The 18211-nt window shown below is 41.9% G+C and overlaps 1 protein-coding gene across 5 annotated transcripts; it reads left to right on the plus strand.

Moving 5' to 3' along the window:
- The first annotated feature begins 2877 nt into the window (after positions 1–2877).
- Positions 2878–17926, plus strand: YPEL5 (yippee like 5). Of its 5 annotated transcripts, none has more exons than XM_055327402.1 (4): positions 3916–4073; positions 4169–5821; positions 14284–14448; positions 16007–17926. In XM_055327402.1, the coding sequence occupies exons 3-4, from the start codon at positions 14308–14310 to the stop codon at positions 16229–16231; spliced, it is 366 nt and encodes a 121-aa protein (XP_055183377.1). In that variant the 5' UTR covers positions 3916–4073; positions 4169–5821; positions 14284–14307; the 3' UTR covers positions 16232–17926. The 5 variants fall into 5 exon arrangements, with proteins under 5 accessions (XP_055183375.1, XP_055183379.1, XP_055183377.1 ...); XM_055327403.1 differs by lacking the exon at positions 3916–4073 and having other exon boundaries at positions 4144–4371; positions 5589–5821; XM_055327400.1 differs by lacking the exons at positions 3916–4073; positions 4169–5821 and adding an exon at positions 2878–3028.
- Positions 17927–18211: the final 285 nt, after the last annotated feature.

An 18211-nucleotide genomic window follows, 5' to 3' on the forward strand; every position in this document is an offset into this window, starting at 1 on the left:
TATGAACAACCCAAAGGAAGGCATCCATATCATGAAAATATACAGAAATACATAAAGAATGGATAAATGGTGTGGGGGGGGATGGATAAATGGGTACATACCATGTCTTAGTTGGAAAGTCTCTGTATTATAAAGTGCCAATTTATCCTCGATTTAATTAAACTAAAAGGTAACACAATTGTAAGCAAAAGCCCAACAAGATCTTTACATCTCTCTTCCTTTTTCATTTTTCTTCCATATTTGTTATATTACCTTCAACAGTATATTCTTTATTTCTAATGGGTGTGCCACCATCAGCTGGATTCATTGTCTTCCACCCCAAACTCACCTTCCCCACTGCCCTCTGCCTAGCAATGGGAGGTCATCACCCTATCAGTCACCTAGGAGAAAATCTCTGGCTTATTTGGGAAAATTCTTTTTAGTTCACCTATAAACAATCAATCAGTCACGTGCAGCCATTTTTGTTAAAGTTAAACCCATTCCTCCCATTCCATTCCTAATTGCCCTCCTTACCTCACATTTGGATTTTAACTCTGCACATCACCATCACCTAGATTAATCTTTCTAAAATATGATTTTTTTCATCATTCTCTTCCAATTTACAAATACCCAGTTTAATAACTCTACTGGGCAACCTTGGGCACGTTAATCACTGTGCTTCAGTTTGCTCATCTGTAAAATGGGGATAATAGTACCTACCTCATAGAGTTTTCATGAAAATTAAATGTCACAAAGTATTAATCTGTAGGGCACTTAGAACAGTTAGCACTTTCTACATATTTGCTTAGTAAATATCTTCCCCATTGTTTTACCTGCCACTTAAAAGTGCTCACTTTGGGACACCTGGGGGGCTCAGTGGTTGAGTGTCTGCCTTTGGCTTACATCGTGGTCCTGGGGTTCTGGGATCAAGTCCCGCATCAGGCTCCCTGCAGGGAGCCTGCTTCTCCCTCTACCTATATTTCTGCCTTTCTCTCTATGTCTTTCATGAATAATTAGTCTTTTAAAAAATAAAAGTTTAAAAAAAAAAAAGAGGGAACACTTAGAACAAAGTCTGATGTAAAAAGGAAAGTTGTAGGGCAGCCTAGGTGGCTCAGCAGTTAAGCGCCACCTTCAGCCCAGGGTGTGATCCTGGAGACCCAGGATCGAGTCCCACATCGGGCTCCCTGCATGGAGCCTGCTTCTCCCTCTGCCTGTGTCTCTGCCTCTCTGTCTTTCATGAATGAATAAATAAATAAAACCTTGAATAAAAATAAAAGGGCTCACTGAGGAAAACTCATTCCTGAGGGGCTAGACACTGTATGCCCTTTCCAAATGGTTATTTTCAGAAATCCTTGACAAATAGGTTATCAGTGACCATAGGTGTTCCTTACAGCAGTATATTTAATAGAAAAATATTGAAGTATGTCTTTAGAAAAAATATTTAATAAAAGATGGTGAAGTCATAAGTCATACTATGGAAAACTGTGGAGAGAGACAAAGATAAATTTGTAAATAAAAGTCGTATTTGCTATGGAGGGATGGCCGTAATACACTGAGTGAAAAAAAAAAAAAGTCAGCTGATGAGTAAGAGGCGCAATATGCTCTTGTAAACATTTGTTTCCAGATGACTAGGATGCACATGAAGCTGTACGCAGAGGACAGAGGTTTCTGTTATGAAACGAGGCTGTATGACCTTCCTACAGTGAACAGGTTTCACTTTTATAATTAAGGCTAAGCAAAAAGAAATAATGAAAAGGAAACTAAAAACCGTTTAAAATCTCATCTCTAGACCTTTTGCCTTTGATTATTGTTTTTTTTTTATGTGAACTGCATGAAAATACTGGTGATTTTGAGGTTGATGAGAGGTCAGATTGCCAGGATTTGCTTCAAAACCTCTATCCCACTAAAAGGTGGCTGTAAACGCCTTGCAGATGAACCTCAAATGCTAGTCTTTATTTTTTGCCCTAGCGTCATCAAATAGTGATGCTTCATCCTGAAAGTCAGGCAAAGATTTTATCTAATTACCTGGGAAATTCAAAGGAGAGGAGACGCAAAACCTTCTAAGTGAAGCATTGATGAGGGTTGGGGGACCAGCTACCCTCTTCAACAACAACAACAACAACAAAAATCTCAAGACTTTCAGAGGTAGAAAATCCTCATGTAGAATTTTCTCATCTTCTTGATAATCACTTCCAGCACCAAGAGAAAATTCAGAGTTGTAGATTAAGTCGGGCACACCTGAAAAACGCCTTTTTCCATAGATGTTCTTCAGGATTTCCTCCATGCCGAGACTCAAAAGAGTTTGGGGTTCGTAAATAAAAGGTGGCCCTGTGTAAGGCGTGACAGCAAGTAAGCAATCTCAAAGAAACTAATGACACGGTAGGGTCTTAACTACTTAGGCACCTGCTTTGCCTAGAAAAACAGTCCGTTTTCATTTGTCATCCCCGGGCCTCAAAAGCTAGGCCTTAGCCACCACCTGGTGACGCCGATGACGCGCGAGGTCTCACAGCTGCCGCAATTAGAAAGGCTGAGCCTGCTCCTTTAAGAAGCTGACTCACGTGGATGCTGTGTTGTGTGCGCTCAGCTGGGGAGGAGGTGGATCCTAAGTCTCTCCGCATTGGCCGCCTCGGGAGAAGGGGCAGAGTTGGCCTCGCCGATTGGCTGCGCGAGTACGAGGCGTCGAGTCAGGGGCGGGGCGAGCGCGGGAGCCCGCCCGGGGTCTGCGGCCGCTGGGAGGGGTGGGCGGCTACGCGGGGGGGAGAGGGCGCGGGGGGAGGGTGCGGCAGGGAAGGGGCGGGGCCCGGCGGAAGGGGCCGGGTGCCGCGGCCGGGGGCGGGGCCTGGAAGTGAAGGGCGTCCTGGGCCAACCGGGAGAGCCGACGGCTCGGGGGGGCGGGGCCGCGCCGAGTGATTGACGCTGAGGCCCAACCGGGGAGAGGCGGGGCCAAGGCCGGGGCCTGACTAAACCCGGAGACTCGGGCGGCTGAGGGGCTTCATCCCGGCTGAGGAGCTACAGCCGCTGGCGGCCGCGGGTCTCACAGCCGCTCTGGGTGAGTGCGGCGGGCGCGGGAGGGCCGAGCTCGGAGCCTGGGGGCGCCGGGGAGCCCTCCGGGGCCGACGGCTTCGGGGCGCTCCGGGATCGGCCCGGGGCGCCGAGGGCGGGGGGCCCAGGCAGGAAGTGCCTCCTCTTCGCCGCGCTGCCCCCGGGGTCCCCGCGCGGCCGCCCCGGGGGGGGCCAGGGCGTCGGGGCTGCGGCCGCCAGGCGGGTCGGTTTCCTCTTTGTGAGGCCCAGGCGCGGCGGCCGCCGTCGGCCCGCCCCCGCCGCGCAGCCGGGGCGACCCCTCGCGACCCCTCAGCCCGGCGGCCGCGCCCCCGCCCCGCACCCCGGGAGGCCCTTCCGCGGGCAGTTGGGCCGGCGGCGCCCCCCGCCCCGCGCCCCGGCTCCGGCCGCGGCCGCCCCGCCCCCACGGGCCGCGTCCCCGCCGCCGTGTCGGGGGCGCGCCGGGGTTGGGCCCGGGGTTGGGCGCCGCCGCCGCCTCACCGCGGCCTCGCCGCGCCCTCGCCGCGCCCCCGGCCGGGCGTCGAGGCCGAGCTCCGGGGCCGCGGTCCCGCCGCGGCGCGCCCCGTCCTCTCAGGGTCACCGCCGCGGGCCGCGGGCCGCCGGCTTTGTGTCTGCCGCGCCGGGTGACCGCCGGCCGCCCGGGCCCCAGGGGCGGGCGCGGGGCCCCGCCGGCGCGGCGGAGGGTGGGGCGCGCCTGCTGGGCCGCCCCCGGGCGCGCCGGGACCCCGCGCCGCCGCCCGCTCAGCTGTTTCCGGCCCGAGCCTGTGGTGCGGGAGGAGGCCGCGCGGCGCTCGGCCCGGCCCCTCCCGATTGGCCCGCGGCGTCACGTGCCCGCAATCAGCTGGGGCCAGCTGGGGCGGCTCGGGCGGCCTCGCCGGGCGGGGTGGGCGTGCGCCCGCCCGCACCCCCTTGACGCTGCCCGCCGTCCGGGTAGCCGCGCCGCGCACTGCGGACTGGGAGCCGCTCGGGAGCCGCGAAGATCTGTTGAGTCCTGACGCCTAGTAACCTCCCCCTCCGAGGGAGAGCCCGGGAAGGTGGAAAAGCTCATGTATTTTTGAACTTTTCTTTTTTTTTTTTTTTTTTTTCTGTTTGCAGAGCCCTGTCGGTAATCTGAGGATTTTTATTCCAGGTCTCCTTGACAGATGGAAAACCTGAAGCGACCTCAGGCTAGCTAACCTCCTTCTGTTTTTGGAAAACTAGACTTGCTGGTGAAGTCACTGAGGGGGGGGGGGTGTAATAGGATATTAGCTCACTTGGTCGTGGCCGTGTATACGGTGTTGCCGCGGCGTTCCGACGCAGCCGAACCAAAATACACACCAAGTGCTCCCCAGGGTAAATATTTCTGCCAGATGTGAAGCGACCTGGTGGATTCTTTTCCTTAAACTTTATTGCGTTATTTGTGCTGTGATAGATAAGAAGCCTGTAGCTTAGTGAAAAGTCCTAGGCAAATGAAGTCGAGTAACAGTGCGAACTTAATGGTTAGTAAAGTAGGGAATGAGTGTCGCCGGAGTTGAAAAATAGGGCAGTGAAGAAGAAATAGGTAACTGTGAAGTGGATCGGGATTGCCCAGACCTACAAAATGGGAGAGCTTTTGGGCAGACAAGCCTAGGAGGAAAAACCGGCCTGGAGCATTTACAAAATAGAAGGTGTATTTTGGCACACAATGTATGTTTCCGCTTTTATCTGTCATCTTTCTGGGTATGTACTGGAACACCAGGTAGAACGTGCCTCCTTGGAAAGGACTGATGCCTAACTTTATCATGCCCTCACCCAGCTCAGTGCCCAACAATACAGGCCTACTGGTTGATTTTCTTTTTAAGTCGATCACTAGCAACTATCTTACCTATAGGAGAGGGAGATAATAAAATGTGCTCAAGTAAATTATTTAACTCTGTACAGGGGAACTTAGGAAATCAGATTTTGAGAAAACAGTTTTTCTAAAAAGGTTAGTAAGATGTGACTTTTAAAAATAATATCTGGTTGGGTCATCAAGGACTTTTCTCTGGACTTCATTTGCCTTTTGCTCTACTTAAGTGGTAGGAGAGAGAAAAAGGGTTAGAAACCATTAAAAGGGAAGGGAAATAAAGCCAAAATTAAGTCTAAAAAGAAGATATTAAATTAGACACTACCCTCCAACATAGTCCTAACATAGCCCTAAATTATGTGCATGAGATGTGAAAGCTAGTTCTAAATATATTCATGGATGTGAAGATAGTCCTAAGTACATTTGTGCCCAAAATACCATTTTAGGTTTTGGAGAGCCTAAATGGCTATATAAATCATTATCCATTTTTCTGGTAATCCGGTGTGCTAATACCTGGGTAATGCAGAAACTGAACCTTAGCTATGACATGAACTTCACCTGAATTAGGAAACCAGACGGTTAATATTTACTCCAGTCCACCCAGTAAGGTTTTTTTGACTCATGGTATTTCATCATAACAAATGACAGATCTCGAATTTGTCTTGCCAATGGGTGTTTGGGGGAGATTACCAACTCGGATTGTTTAGCTGACTCACTGAGTTACATGATTACTCTTATTTTCTAGTGATGACTAAACAATAAGTATTATAGAAATAATAGTAAACCTGGAAAGCATTCAGCAACAACAAAGGCAATTATTTGAAGAACCAAAACAAAAATATAGAAGCCACTGCCCATTGAAGACCTGATTCCACAACCAGAACATCATTTGATACAGCAAAGGAAACTAGTCGGGTATTGCAAGAGAATTAACAAGAGGAAAAGAGAGCTTTGTCTTGTCACTGAAACCTTGGCGTGGTAAATATTTTGTACAAAAATTGGCAAATTGGTTTTATGGATTGAACTCAATTTATTTTCTCCCTTGTAGGTTTTCAAGAGTTTAGTCACAAGTCAGTATGAAAATAGTTGATGAGAGAATAATGGCATTAAATGTTAATTATAGTAATCAACCCAGCACGATTAAAAGTCTTTAGGTTTTATGACTTCCTTTGTCTTGGAGAGAGGAGAGACTGAAAAACAGATAAACAAACATGCTTCAGCATGTTTTCATTTTACCAGAACCATTACAAAACACAGTCTTCTCTGGAAGGGCAGATTTCTTGAACCCTTTCTGCCCTAGGCCTCGGCACGTTCAGTTCTCTGCTGTAGAGCGTCTTTGTGGGTTACATCTGCCAACCACCTCCTGGCATCAGAAAAGCCCTGCTCGCTTGTCCAGCAATAGGTAGTGAACCAGTATTATCTGTTCTGTGGAAGTGCCCTGAGGAAACAATTGCTTTACAGAGGAAAAGTCTGTGAACAGGCGTTTTTCTCATCAGTGGATCCTTAGAGATGCAAATCAATACCTGCTATTCTCCCTGGTATTTTTAGGGCTGGACTGTGTGATGGTTTCTTTGGCCAATTCTACTTGCCAGGGTTGGATCCCAACTGGATTGTTAATTACAGGAAGGGCTAGAACTATGACACTGAGAATCTGAGATGCTTCAGAAGGTTTCTAACTTTTGCTTGTTATTTCTGTCACCTCATTGCTTAGCTTTGCAGTAATTAACAGGAGGTGAAGTGGGTTAATTGTTTGTTTCATATTTTTTGTTTTCTTTAATAGGATGGGGAAGTTAAGATGGGGAACGTGGAAGAAGGAAATCTACTTTTATTGCATTTGTTTAATATTTGTGGTGTGCCAGGCACTATTCTCATAATGGATTATCTGCATTGAATTCTTACAACTCAGAGATGGATATTGTTGAAGAAGCAGAGGATACCTTATCCAGAGTTTACACAGCTTTAAAGGGCCAGAGCTGAGATTTGAACCCAGGCTGTCTGACTCCAGAATTCAAATATTTGGGCCACATTGTTTAAATCCTGGGGATAGGGAGAGAAGGAGGCAGCAGCTTGGTATATATTATTGATTTTTGTAATCTTTTTAGAGCTGATCTGATTATAGAAAGTTAAAGATTTTAGCTAGAAAAACCTGTGAAGAAAAGGGGAGCAGGATTAAATTGATCCTCTGCAAAATACTCCTGTTAATCCTTAAACCTGAGTGCCAACTAAGTTTACTTTTTTACTGAGAAAGACTGTCTACTTCCCCCCCCCCCCAAAGATTTTCTTTATTCATGAGAGAGGCAGAGAGATAGGCAGAGGGAGAAGCAGGTTCCCTGCAGGAAGCCCGATGCAGGACTTGATCCCAGGACCTTGGGATCAGGCCCTGAGCCAGAGGCAGAAGCTCAACCACTGAGCCACCTAGGTGTCCCGACTGTCTACTTTCTAAGTGAAAAGCCCTTTTCACTATCTGAGAGATTTTTTTTTTTTTTAAGATTTTAATTTATTTATTCACAAGAGACGGGGGGGGGGGGGGGGGGACAGAGAGGCAGAGACACAAGCAGAGGGAGAAGTAGGCTGCAGGGAGCCAGATGCAGGCTTGATCCTGGATTCCAGGATCACGCCCTGAGCCTAAGGCAGATGCTCAACCACTGAGCCACCCAGGCATCCTTCAGAGATTTTTTTTTTTTTTTTCTTCTTCAGAGAGTTTTTAACAGGGGTCAGCATACTGTCAGAGGCCAGATAGTGAATTTTGTGAATTTAACAAGCCATAAGATTTCAGCCACAACTATTCAAACTCTGCCATGGCAGTGAGAGAGCTGTCCAGTATAAACAAATGGGTGTGGTTATGTCCCAATAAAACTTTATCAATGGACACTGAAATTTGAATTTCACGTAGTTCTTATGTGTTACTAATAATCTTTTGATGTCTTTTTTCCTACCATTTAAAGGCATAAAAACCATTCTTAGCTTGTGGGTCATACAAAAATCAGTGGTGAGCTGAATTTTGTCCACAGGCCTTAGTTGGCTGACCCCTCCTTTTAAGGAAAATATATAGCAATGAACCAAAGAACAAGGTACCTTATTTGTCATTGATTGTGTGTGTGTGTGTGTGTACATGTATGTCTATGTGATATGTATATGTGTTTGCATATATATTAGCTGTGAACAAGTAGAATTTGAAATTAAAAACAATAGTGTCTAGCATCCCCCAAAAATGAAATACTTAGGTATAAGTCTGACAATGTTACAAGATCTATATGAAGAAAATAAACTCTGAATGAAATCAAGAATGAAATGTAGTCTTCATGTTCATGGGTAGGCATTGTCGAGATACCAGTTCTTCCCAGCTTTAGATTAAGTGCAGCACCAATCAAAATCCCAATAAGTTACTCTATGAATATCAACAAGCTGATTCTAAAGTTTCTATAGAGAGGTGAAAGAATAGCCAATACAATATTGAAGGAGAAAAATAAAGTCAGAAGACTGACCACCTGACTTTAAGACTTAATATAAAGGTTCAGTAATCAAGGCAATATGATATTGACCAAAGAATAGACAAATAGATCAGTGGAACAGAATAGAGAACTCAGAAATAGATCCACATAATTATCAGCTGATATTTGACAGAGGTGCAAAGGCAATACAGTAGAACTGAAATAGTATTTTCAATAAGCGGTGCTAAAACAACTGGACCTCCACATCAAGAAAAATCTAGACACAGACCTTATACCTCATTCACAAAAATTAACTCAAAATCACAGACCTACCTGTAAAATGCAAAATTATAAAACTCCTAGAAAATAACATAGGAAAAAATCTAGATGACATTGTATATGGCAGTGACTTTCTAAATACAACACCAAAGGCATGACCCGTGAAAGAGAGAATTGGTAAGATGGACTTCATTGAAATTAAAAACCTCTGTGCAAAAGACATCAGGAAACTGAGAAAATAAGCCACAGGTTAAGAGAAAATATTTGCAAAGCCATCTGATAAACTTCTTATCCATTATATCCAAAGAACTCTTAAAAACGCAACATAATGGCAAATAGCATATGATAAGATGCTCCATATCAGATGTTCCATATCGGATGCCATTACGGAAATGTAAACTAAAACAATGAGATACCACTGCACACCCACCTATTGAAATGGCCAAAATCCTGAATACTGACAGCACCAAATGCTCAAGATGATGTAGAGTAACGGGAACTTTCATTCCTTATTGGTGAGAATGTAAATTGCTACAGCCACTTTGGAAGATGTAGTAGTTTCTTAAAAAACCAAACCTAAAAAAAAAAAAACAAACCAACCAACCTAGCTTATGATCCAGTAATGTACTCCTTGGTATTTACCCAGAGGAACTGAAAACTTATACCCATGCAAAAACCTGTCTTTTATGAATTTCTGAAAGAAAAATCTTGTTTTTATACTGTAAACCTAAACTTAAAAAAAAAGTTAAATCTCAATTAAAATGTAGTCCACATTGTCTGATTTTTTAAATAGTTGACCTAGAACACAGGTTTGAACTGCATGGGTCAGCTTATACGTGAATTTTTTCGATAAATCTAGTACTGTGGATGTGTTTATTCATAAAGTTTTCTGTTCTAGCTTTATTGTAAGAATACTGTAATGCATTCAACATACAAAAGGTGTTATTTGACATATATTTTGTCAGTATGTCACTCGGGTCAACCATAGGCTATTAAGTTTTGGGGGAGTCAGTGGTTATATGCAGATTTTTGACTGCAAGGTTGGGGGCGTGGTTGGCATCCCTAACCTCACCTCCCACATTGTTCGAGCATCATCTGAAATACATTCCTGGAGATACTGTATTTCATGGATTATTCAAAGCAAAACTTTTTCCCTCTTACATATTCTGTAAATCCTGTAAATTTTTAAAAGATTGTATTAAAAGGTAGATGTTCAAAAATGTGATTGCTTCACCAGAGTCTCCTATTAAAATAGAAATTTAAAGTTCTAGGTAGCTAAGTGTACTATTGAAGGGGAAGGAAACTGAAACAATTACTAAAATGGGATCTTTAGGTCATCTGTGAATTCACTTATATTTTTAACTTTAGCCCTTCAGTTTCCATTAATTTCAGATAAACTGGTAATAGGCTCCTAGTAAACAACCACGTTTGGTATTTATTTGAAGCTTTTAAGGATTTTAATAATCTGGAACCAAGAAAAGTTAGTATGAAAGAGGCCTTATTTATAAAACCTGGGAAATGATATTTACTAGAATTAAGATTATTAAATGACTGGGATTTGCTTGAAATGTTAAAAAGGAAGAAAGCATCTTAAAGCTTTAGCTATAATGAGTTTAGCCCTAGTTTTGGTTAGAAACTTGAACATCAGCACTGACAGATCCCAAAGCATTCATTTTATTACTGAGAGACACAGTAAGGTACCCCTAGGAACCACAGAGAGCATTAGTCATCTGTAAAGGCAGCTCAGTTTTAAGGTGTTTTTAAAATATGTGACTGAAGAGATCTGGATGTCTACTAAGTCTAACATATCTGGGAAATATTTTGGATCTAAAAACAAAAATAGAAAATAGATCGCTGGTTGCCTGTGACTGTAGAGGGCTTTGTGGGAATTTGGGGGAGGTGATAGAAATATTCTAAAGCTGGATTCTGGTGATATAAAGTGGCACAACCTTATAAAATCTAAAAATTATTCAACCGTATACTTACAGTAGCTAAACTTTATGGTATATAAATTATTCCTTTAAAAAGTCTGGGGACTTTTTTGTTAAAAGAATGAGCTATACTCTGGCAGAAAAAAAGTTTCAAAGTTTGTAGAGGAGTGGTCTTAGAGAGCTCTTAGAGATGGTGGGGTGCCTGGGTGGCTCAATCGGTTTGGGCTCAAGTGTGTTCTCAGTTGTGAGATCAAGCCCTGAGTCGGTTCCATGCTAGGCATGGAGACTGCTTGGGATTCTCCCTCTGCCCCTCCCTCTCCTTCTCTCTTTCTCCCTCTCTTTAAAAAAAAAAAAAAGAAAAAGCACATGCCTTTGACCTTATCTTTATAGCGCTATTCAGTTTAACACAAAAGTAGGGACACCTTGTGAATGTGCGTTGCATTTAATACACATTCTCTGCCCACAAGAGGTTTATCTGGAAGGGATGAGGATTTGAATTAAGACATTGACAGGGAAGGAGGAAAGACCTCTGAGAATGGATTTAGGAAGTATTGTTAGTTTTGCAATTTCTGTGAGAGGTTGCCAAGTTTTACTAGTTTAGGAGACTGTGTAATTCGAACTGGCCACCAACCAGGAAAGGAAATATAGGAAGGAACAGCATAGAGGCAGAAAGGGTACATGATAAATCTGAGGGAGAAAGACCATGAATCTAGTAACCCTGTAGTCACTATAGAATGAGTAGAGGGAAAAGAACTGGAGCAAGGTTTTATTCAGGCCCCGTCACATAGACTTTATTTCTTCCTCTACAAAAGTAGGGTGACCCTTGAAAAACTGTCGAGATTAAATGTGGTATATGAAGTACCAAATGCAGTGTCCCATACAGTGTAGACACTAAATAATTACTAGGTCTAAGGCAGAGTTTAGTATATCCTCCAGATCCAAAGAAACCTGATTCAGAAGCTTAGCTTTTTAATGACCTTCCTCCTTAAATAATAAAGTGGCATTCTGATTGATATCAGCCTCTTGAGAATTTGGATAGTGTGAGTCAGTAGTAGGTTGAGTTTCTAGCCCTGCAAAACTAAGGCTTAACACCTAGAACCCAATGACCTTGCAGAGATTTTTCCACTTCCTAAAGACTAGACCTCTGACAGAAAGGGATGTTTTGCTTGCTTTTTCTAGATTCCATGGTATTCTAGCCTATCTTTTTTGGCAAATAACTAATTTTACAGTTTTATATACATATATAGTACTCTATAAATGGAAACCACAACTAGGAATAGTGATTCTGCACAGATATTTTTGGTCTTGGTAATGAGTCATATAATTGAATCCAGTAAAAATACTTGGGTAAAAGTAAAAAATAGACTGAATTTGAGGCGAGGAAGAGAAAGCATATTAAATCTGTTTACCCCATTTAGGAATAAAGAGCTTACTTGTATCCAGTAGCAAATGGTCACAGCTATATTGTAATTTTGAGTCAAAGATAGAATGATGCAGGCAGAGGGTACAGGGAGAGTTCATTTTGAAGTCCAGTAGTACGTTTTCCACAGCAGCATTGTCTGCCGTGGCCAGTTCAAAGACCTCTAGTTATTCCTGCATTATGGTTGAAGTTATGATACAAACTTTTTGAAGGAAAATTGGTTTTAAAGTAATGAGTCCCAGAAGCCCAAGCAGGAGGCTGAATCACTGCACTTTCCTGGTTTTCAGAGAAATACAGAATCTGAGGACTGCATCTTGAGAGGTGAGACTGTAAAACCTTGCTGTTGATTACTTTCTGTAGTTGAGGAGCAGTAAGAAACATGACCCAGATCACCTGTTTACAGGTGTTGTATGCTGTGGTTATATGAAGAGTCATAAACTCAAGTGTCTTACAAGGTGGAAGATAATTATGTGATGCAGAGTGTGGTGACTGAGCAGACCCAGTGTGACCTTGGCGGAGTCCTAGCTACCACTCTCCTCCAGGCATTGTTGCCATATGAGAACACGTGACCCATGGGCCAAATCTCCCCATTGTTTAAAAAAAAAAAAAGGCTTTTCAATGAATTCTCTCATGTTTAATGGTGGCCCACATGTTTTTTATTGATAAAAAACCACGGGCCAAATTCTATGTTTTGTAACAGAAGAGTGGTTTTGTTGATTGCTGTCTCCCTGTGCCACCAAATGAGTTCAGCCTGCAGGCCTAAAATTTGCAATCTCTGACCTTTAACAAATACTGTGCTCTTAAGTATCTGAAAAACCGGAATGCTATCATTTTAAAGTCTGGGAAACAATTAGAACTCTTAACCTTTTGTCATTTTGCAGAAATGTAATCAAAAAGCTAAATATCATTTCTTAAGTCTTGTTTTCACCCAGGTTTTATTCATTGACATGTTTGTTAACGTGCAGTGGTTTTCCTTTCAGTAGCCGCAAATTTTAATTGTATTTACCATTTGTTTTTCATTCTCATTGAACTTCCATATTGGAATGTTTAATGAAAGTCATAATGATCTTTGTTATAATGACTTTTCTGGTATTAGAACTGCCTAACAACTTATTAGAACTGCCTAACAACTAAGTTCACAGATGTACGAAGGAATGATGAAATTTCCTTTTTAATTTGTAATGAAATTTTCCCAAATTTAAAATGACAGTGGATTCTTATTACAGACATAGATTGTAGGGTTTTTTTTTTTCATAGTGGCAGCTATATCAGCTCTGCATGCCGTTTTAAGGATATGTGATATAAATATTTGAAACTCAGGGCTAATACTATACCAGGAATAAATTTTTTTTTAATGAGAACTATAGTATATTCTTGACTATATCTACATCTTTAAAAAATAGTGTTTAAGAGGATTAACTGCTGTGAATTCTAGGAGTTGCACATATTAACTCTTTTGAAATACTGAAGTGATTATCCTTGTTTCAGAATTTGGTTTCAAAGCTTCTTTTTTCAGTGTTTCAGCACTCCCATGATTTATTAAATCAGTATGATCTCTGAAATATAAGTTATATAATAATGGCTTATCTTTCCCTTTTCTGTGCTTGTTTTCCTAGTCTTATATCAGGGTAATGGGAGAATTTGGGCTTTCGGGTGGGTAAACTGCATTCCAGTCATGATTGTACTTGAAAGCGGTGTGACCTTTGATCAGTTAATAACTTTGGATAATTTATGAAATGTGGGTGATAACCTCACCGAGTTGTGACAGTTTTGAAGTGAGAAAGGCACCGAGTTCAGTGCTCCACAGACTCCAACTTAACTGAAGTTAGTACCAATGCCCCTAAGTGGTTGGGAGTGTACCTGATGACCAGAGCTGTGTGCTCCTAACCACAACTACCCTCTTCTTCTTTTCTGATTGCCCCTTTTTCTACTCTTGTGATCATACCACGCATGCCCCACAAGTCTTTCCTCAAATTAATATGCTCAGAATGTATACTTAACACTTTGGTGAAGCCTTTTTTTCTCCCATCTCTGCCTGTGCTTCTCATTATTTGGTTTCTGATTCTGTATTTTCTTCCTGCGTTTTTCACACCAACCAAAAGAGAAGTGATATTGTTCTGGCCTTGCCTAAACATGTTTGCTTCCTTGGCTCACTGCTTCTAAACAGCTCTTAGCTTGATATGCCTGTTTATTTGTTCAGTACATGAACCTTGGATCCTTTAGTATAGAGTGAGCTACTTCCTAAACGGAGTCCCAAAGCTGAAATCGCATATATTTTGTTTATATATATATATAGTTGTCTATTACCCCCACCAAGTAAATATCAACAATTTTTTTCTTAATCATAATGTTTTCTTGTCCTTTTCTGTTTGCTTCTAGGTTTTTAGAACTTCAGCTAAAAAAATGGGCAGAATTTTCCTTGATCATATCGGTGGTACCCGTCTGTTTTCTTGTGCAAACTGTGACACAATCCTGACCAACCGCTCAGAACTCATCTCTACTCGGTTCACCGGCGCCACTGGCAGAGCATTTCTTTTTAACAAGGTTGGTGTTGGTGGGAAAACCAGTTGCATTTCCCTAGTGGGTTCAGTGGATACGTTTGACAGCAGTACCAGAATATCCCTCAGAGCTTGAAGATACCAGAAAGAGTCAGAAGGAGAGCTACAATCTGCACGTAGAAATGGGATCTCAGGAAGACATTACTAGAATGTGATTTTTCTCTTTTTTATTTCTTTTTCTTTTTTTTTTTTTTTTTTTACTGTGGAAGTTTAAAGACTGTGTTACAATAAGTAGGGTAGTCTCTATTGCTTCAGAACATTTAGAATAATTTAGTAGTGACTTCACAGACTATGGAAGGAGGGGCAGAAATACCCCTCTTCCCATATCACTGATTTATCCTTTTAGGGAGATAGCTGCATTAAGCTTTCATAGCTTGACAGTGCAAGTGAATAAAGATCATCTAACCAACTTCCCTTGCTCTAATTTATGTTCACCAATCATCCTGATTATGTTGTGGTTTATTGCATGCCAACAGGAAAAGTGTTTCCTGATTTACAAATTAATGACTAGTCTGCCTGCCTCTCTAATTTCTGGCTTGCTTTTAAAATTGGTTGATGTGATTCTGCCTCCTGGAGTCTAATGTGTACTAGTAGAGTTGAATTTCCCAATCTTTTAGGCTGAGAGACAACTAGTCTAGGATACTGCTCTTAAAAGTTCAGCTAAACTTCCCCAGTGGACCACCCCTTTTTTCCATTTAGAAATCAGCTTGTCTCTCAAAGAATTGATAGTGTATACTTATTGATCTTTCTTTACGAATAGAGCAGGAATTGGTACACTATGGCAGGCCAGCTACCCTTTGTTGTAAATGAAGTTTAATAAAGCACAGCATGCTCATTCATTTATGTATTGCCTATGACTGCTTTTGTGCTACAATATTAGAGCTAAATATAATTAGTTAAAGATTATATAGCCCTCGAAGCCAGAAATACTATATGGCCCTTTACGGAAATGTAAAGCTTAGAGGATCGTTGGACATTCAGAACCATTGGAAATTTTTCACAGATTATTTGACCTCAGTTGAAAACTATATATCAAAAAAAAAAAAAACTGTATATCACAATTTAGTAGGCCTAGTGTGACCTAGCTGGTTTATATATAAAATATATTTCCAGAAACAAATTTGGCAAACTTTTTTTTTTGTGGAATACCTATTGTATACCAGGTTCTCTTTCATTGGTAGCCTTATTTGAACTCCTCATTTAATGGTGAATAACAGTTGGACCCAAATCAACATTTTATGGTGCCAGGTTGAGGACTCTTCACTGCAACAGAAATGTAACTAGTGTGTGTAAAGAGTGTGGCTTGGACCAGTACATGCATGGTACAGTAGTGCAAGATTGTATTAGATGACAGTGCAGTACAATTTCCAGATGTTTGCCTCTCAGGGCAGCTTCCTAAAATGGCTCTGGGAAAGGGTATGGTAGGTTTGACTAAAGTGACGACTGCTCTTTGCCTTTCTGACATTGCACCAACCAAAACAACATGTGCTTTTTTGGCACAGAACTTACAGGGCTTGGCAATTTTGTGTTCTTGTGTTTCTTAGGTAGTTAATCTACAATACAGTGAAGTTCAAGACCGGGTCATGCTCACTGGCCGCCACATGGTTCGAGATGTGAGCTGCAAGAACTGCAATAGCAAACTCGGATGGATCTATGAGTTTGCCACTGAAGACAGCCAGCGCTATAAGGAAGGCCGTGTGATCCTGGAACGTGCTCTAGTACGAGAGAGTGAGGGCTTCGAGGAGCATGTACCATCAGATAACTCTTGAAGAAAAAGAGATAACTCCATCTTTTCCCAGGTCTCCTTCACTGAAAACAAAAATCTACTTACATACACTGTCACCTTAGCATCAGGGTCGGATTCATGAACTGCGGAACAAGAGGTTGTGAGAATCTAAGATGGAACCTTTCTTTCTTTCTTTTCTTTTTTTTTTTTTTTTTTAATTTCCAATTTTCCATCCAGCAGCAGTGTGTAGAGAGAGTATTATGCAGATGCCGTTAATTTTTTTTTTCCCTGTGTTTACATCTTGAGGCAGAATAGTCTGTCTGCAGCTACCTGATGGGCTATGTGAGGGGAAAAAAAAATCTGGGCTATCGGAGTGAAAAAGTGTGTTTTGTGTAAATTTTGAAAGGAAAATGTGTCAAGAGCATGGTTTTTAAACTTACTTGGGCTTCGTTTAAAACATTCTTTTTTAAACCCAGTTATTTCACTTGACTTGCTAGCTTCAGGGAAGAGGTCCAGATTTGCGACCAGCGCTAAAGGTTCAGTGTTAGATGGCTTGTGCTGGCCGCTGTGCCATGTTCTTGTCAGAGATGAACCGTGGCACCAGAGCCCATCCTTCCTTGTCAGTCTTGACCCATAGACGTCACCATTCCTAGTTATTTGTCACCATATAATCGGTGTTGATTGGAAACTTTTCCTGAAATGGGGCAGAACTGCTTGGTTGTCTTTTCCATGTAACTTAAGCATAGTAATATAAATAAAGTAATAGTTGGATGTTTTTGGTCCTGTGTTGCTTTTAAAAACACCTTTTAAAAGAAAAGTGGAGTATTTGATAAGTAATTTTCATAATAGTGTTTCTTTTCCTCTCTTGAGCTAAATTGACTGTGTATAAGAGATTACTTTGTTTAAATTAAAGCATACTGTTTAAATTCATAGTACCGTGTTTAGAAAAGAGTTGAACAGAATGCCAGTGTGCGTTCATGCAGAAAGCCTCTCATCTGCATCTGTTTTAAACGAAGGGGAAATTGAAGGAGGCTATCTAAAAATAATGCTTTGCAAAGCGTTTTCAGCCTCTCAGTTTTGTGTTGATTTTGACAAGTCTGTAGAACTTAATAGTTTCATCAAAGGGCTAGATCTGTCATTAGCATTATTTTCTCAGATCTTCCCTCCGAAGTTCGGCTATTGAAATTAAAACTGTACTTGGTCCCTTCAGGGATCAAATTTGACTCAGGGTGTTATTTTAGCCCCAAACTTACAACATTATGAAATATTAAAATAAAAATGTTTCTTTCTCCAATCTATTTCTAGATACTCTAGTATTTGTTTCTGATGGAATAAATGGCATTAAAATTGGCTCATTATTTAAATGTATGAATGGATGTTTGAGTGCTCAATCTCTAGGTCTTTGTCTAGAAAGGATGTTTGCCTCAACTAGCAAAATCTTTTTGTCATTGATATTAGAAGTGACTTCTGAGTACAGTTAAGTTTCTCCTCTTTGCCTTTGGCTCTTGGTTAGAGGCACAGGTCTCTGATTAAGTAGGTGTATAATATTGCATTTGAGATAAGTGGACATGAATGAGCTTTCCTTTACCATGGAATAAATCTTCAAGCTTTAAGAAACAGCTTTCATTCCCATTCATTTTCCATACTGGCCTTTGATGATATGCAGATCCCTGGTAGCATGCCTTACCTGCAGCACTATGTGCATTTGCTGTCACAATAAAGTATATTTTGTCTTGCATTGGTGCAATACTACTTATTTTCCACTGACCCTGGTCTAGTAATCATCTTGTCTTAGTTTTTTTTTTCTTTTATTTATTTATGATAGTCACAGAGAGAGAGAGAGAGAGAGAGAGAGAGAGAGAGGCAGAGACACAGGCAGAGGAAGAAGCAGGCTCCATGCACCGGGAGCCCAACGTGGGATTCAATCCTGGGTCTCCAGGATCACGCCCTGGGCCAAAGGCAGGCGCCAAACCGCTACACCACCCAGGGATCCCTTGTCTTAGTTTTAACGTAAACACAGGTC

This window comes from Nyctereutes procyonoides, unplaced genomic scaffold (assembly GCF_905146905.1).
Source record: "Nyctereutes procyonoides isolate TBG_1078 unplaced genomic scaffold, NYPRO_anot_genome, whole genome shotgun sequence".
In the NCBI taxonomy this organism is placed as follows: domain Eukaryota; kingdom Metazoa; phylum Chordata; class Mammalia; order Carnivora; family Canidae; genus Nyctereutes; species Nyctereutes procyonoides.

Bases quoted from the DNA above. Each gene is read 5' to 3' on its own strand.
- YPEL5 (XM_055327400.1), top strand. From the start codon at position 14,308: ATGGGCAGAATTTTCCTTGATCATATCGGTGGTACCCGTCTGTTTTCT. The intron at 14,449-16,006 runs GTTGGTGTTGGT...TGTGTTTCTTAG, and splicing joins GAGCATTTCTTTTTAACAAG to GTAGTTAATCTACAATACAG.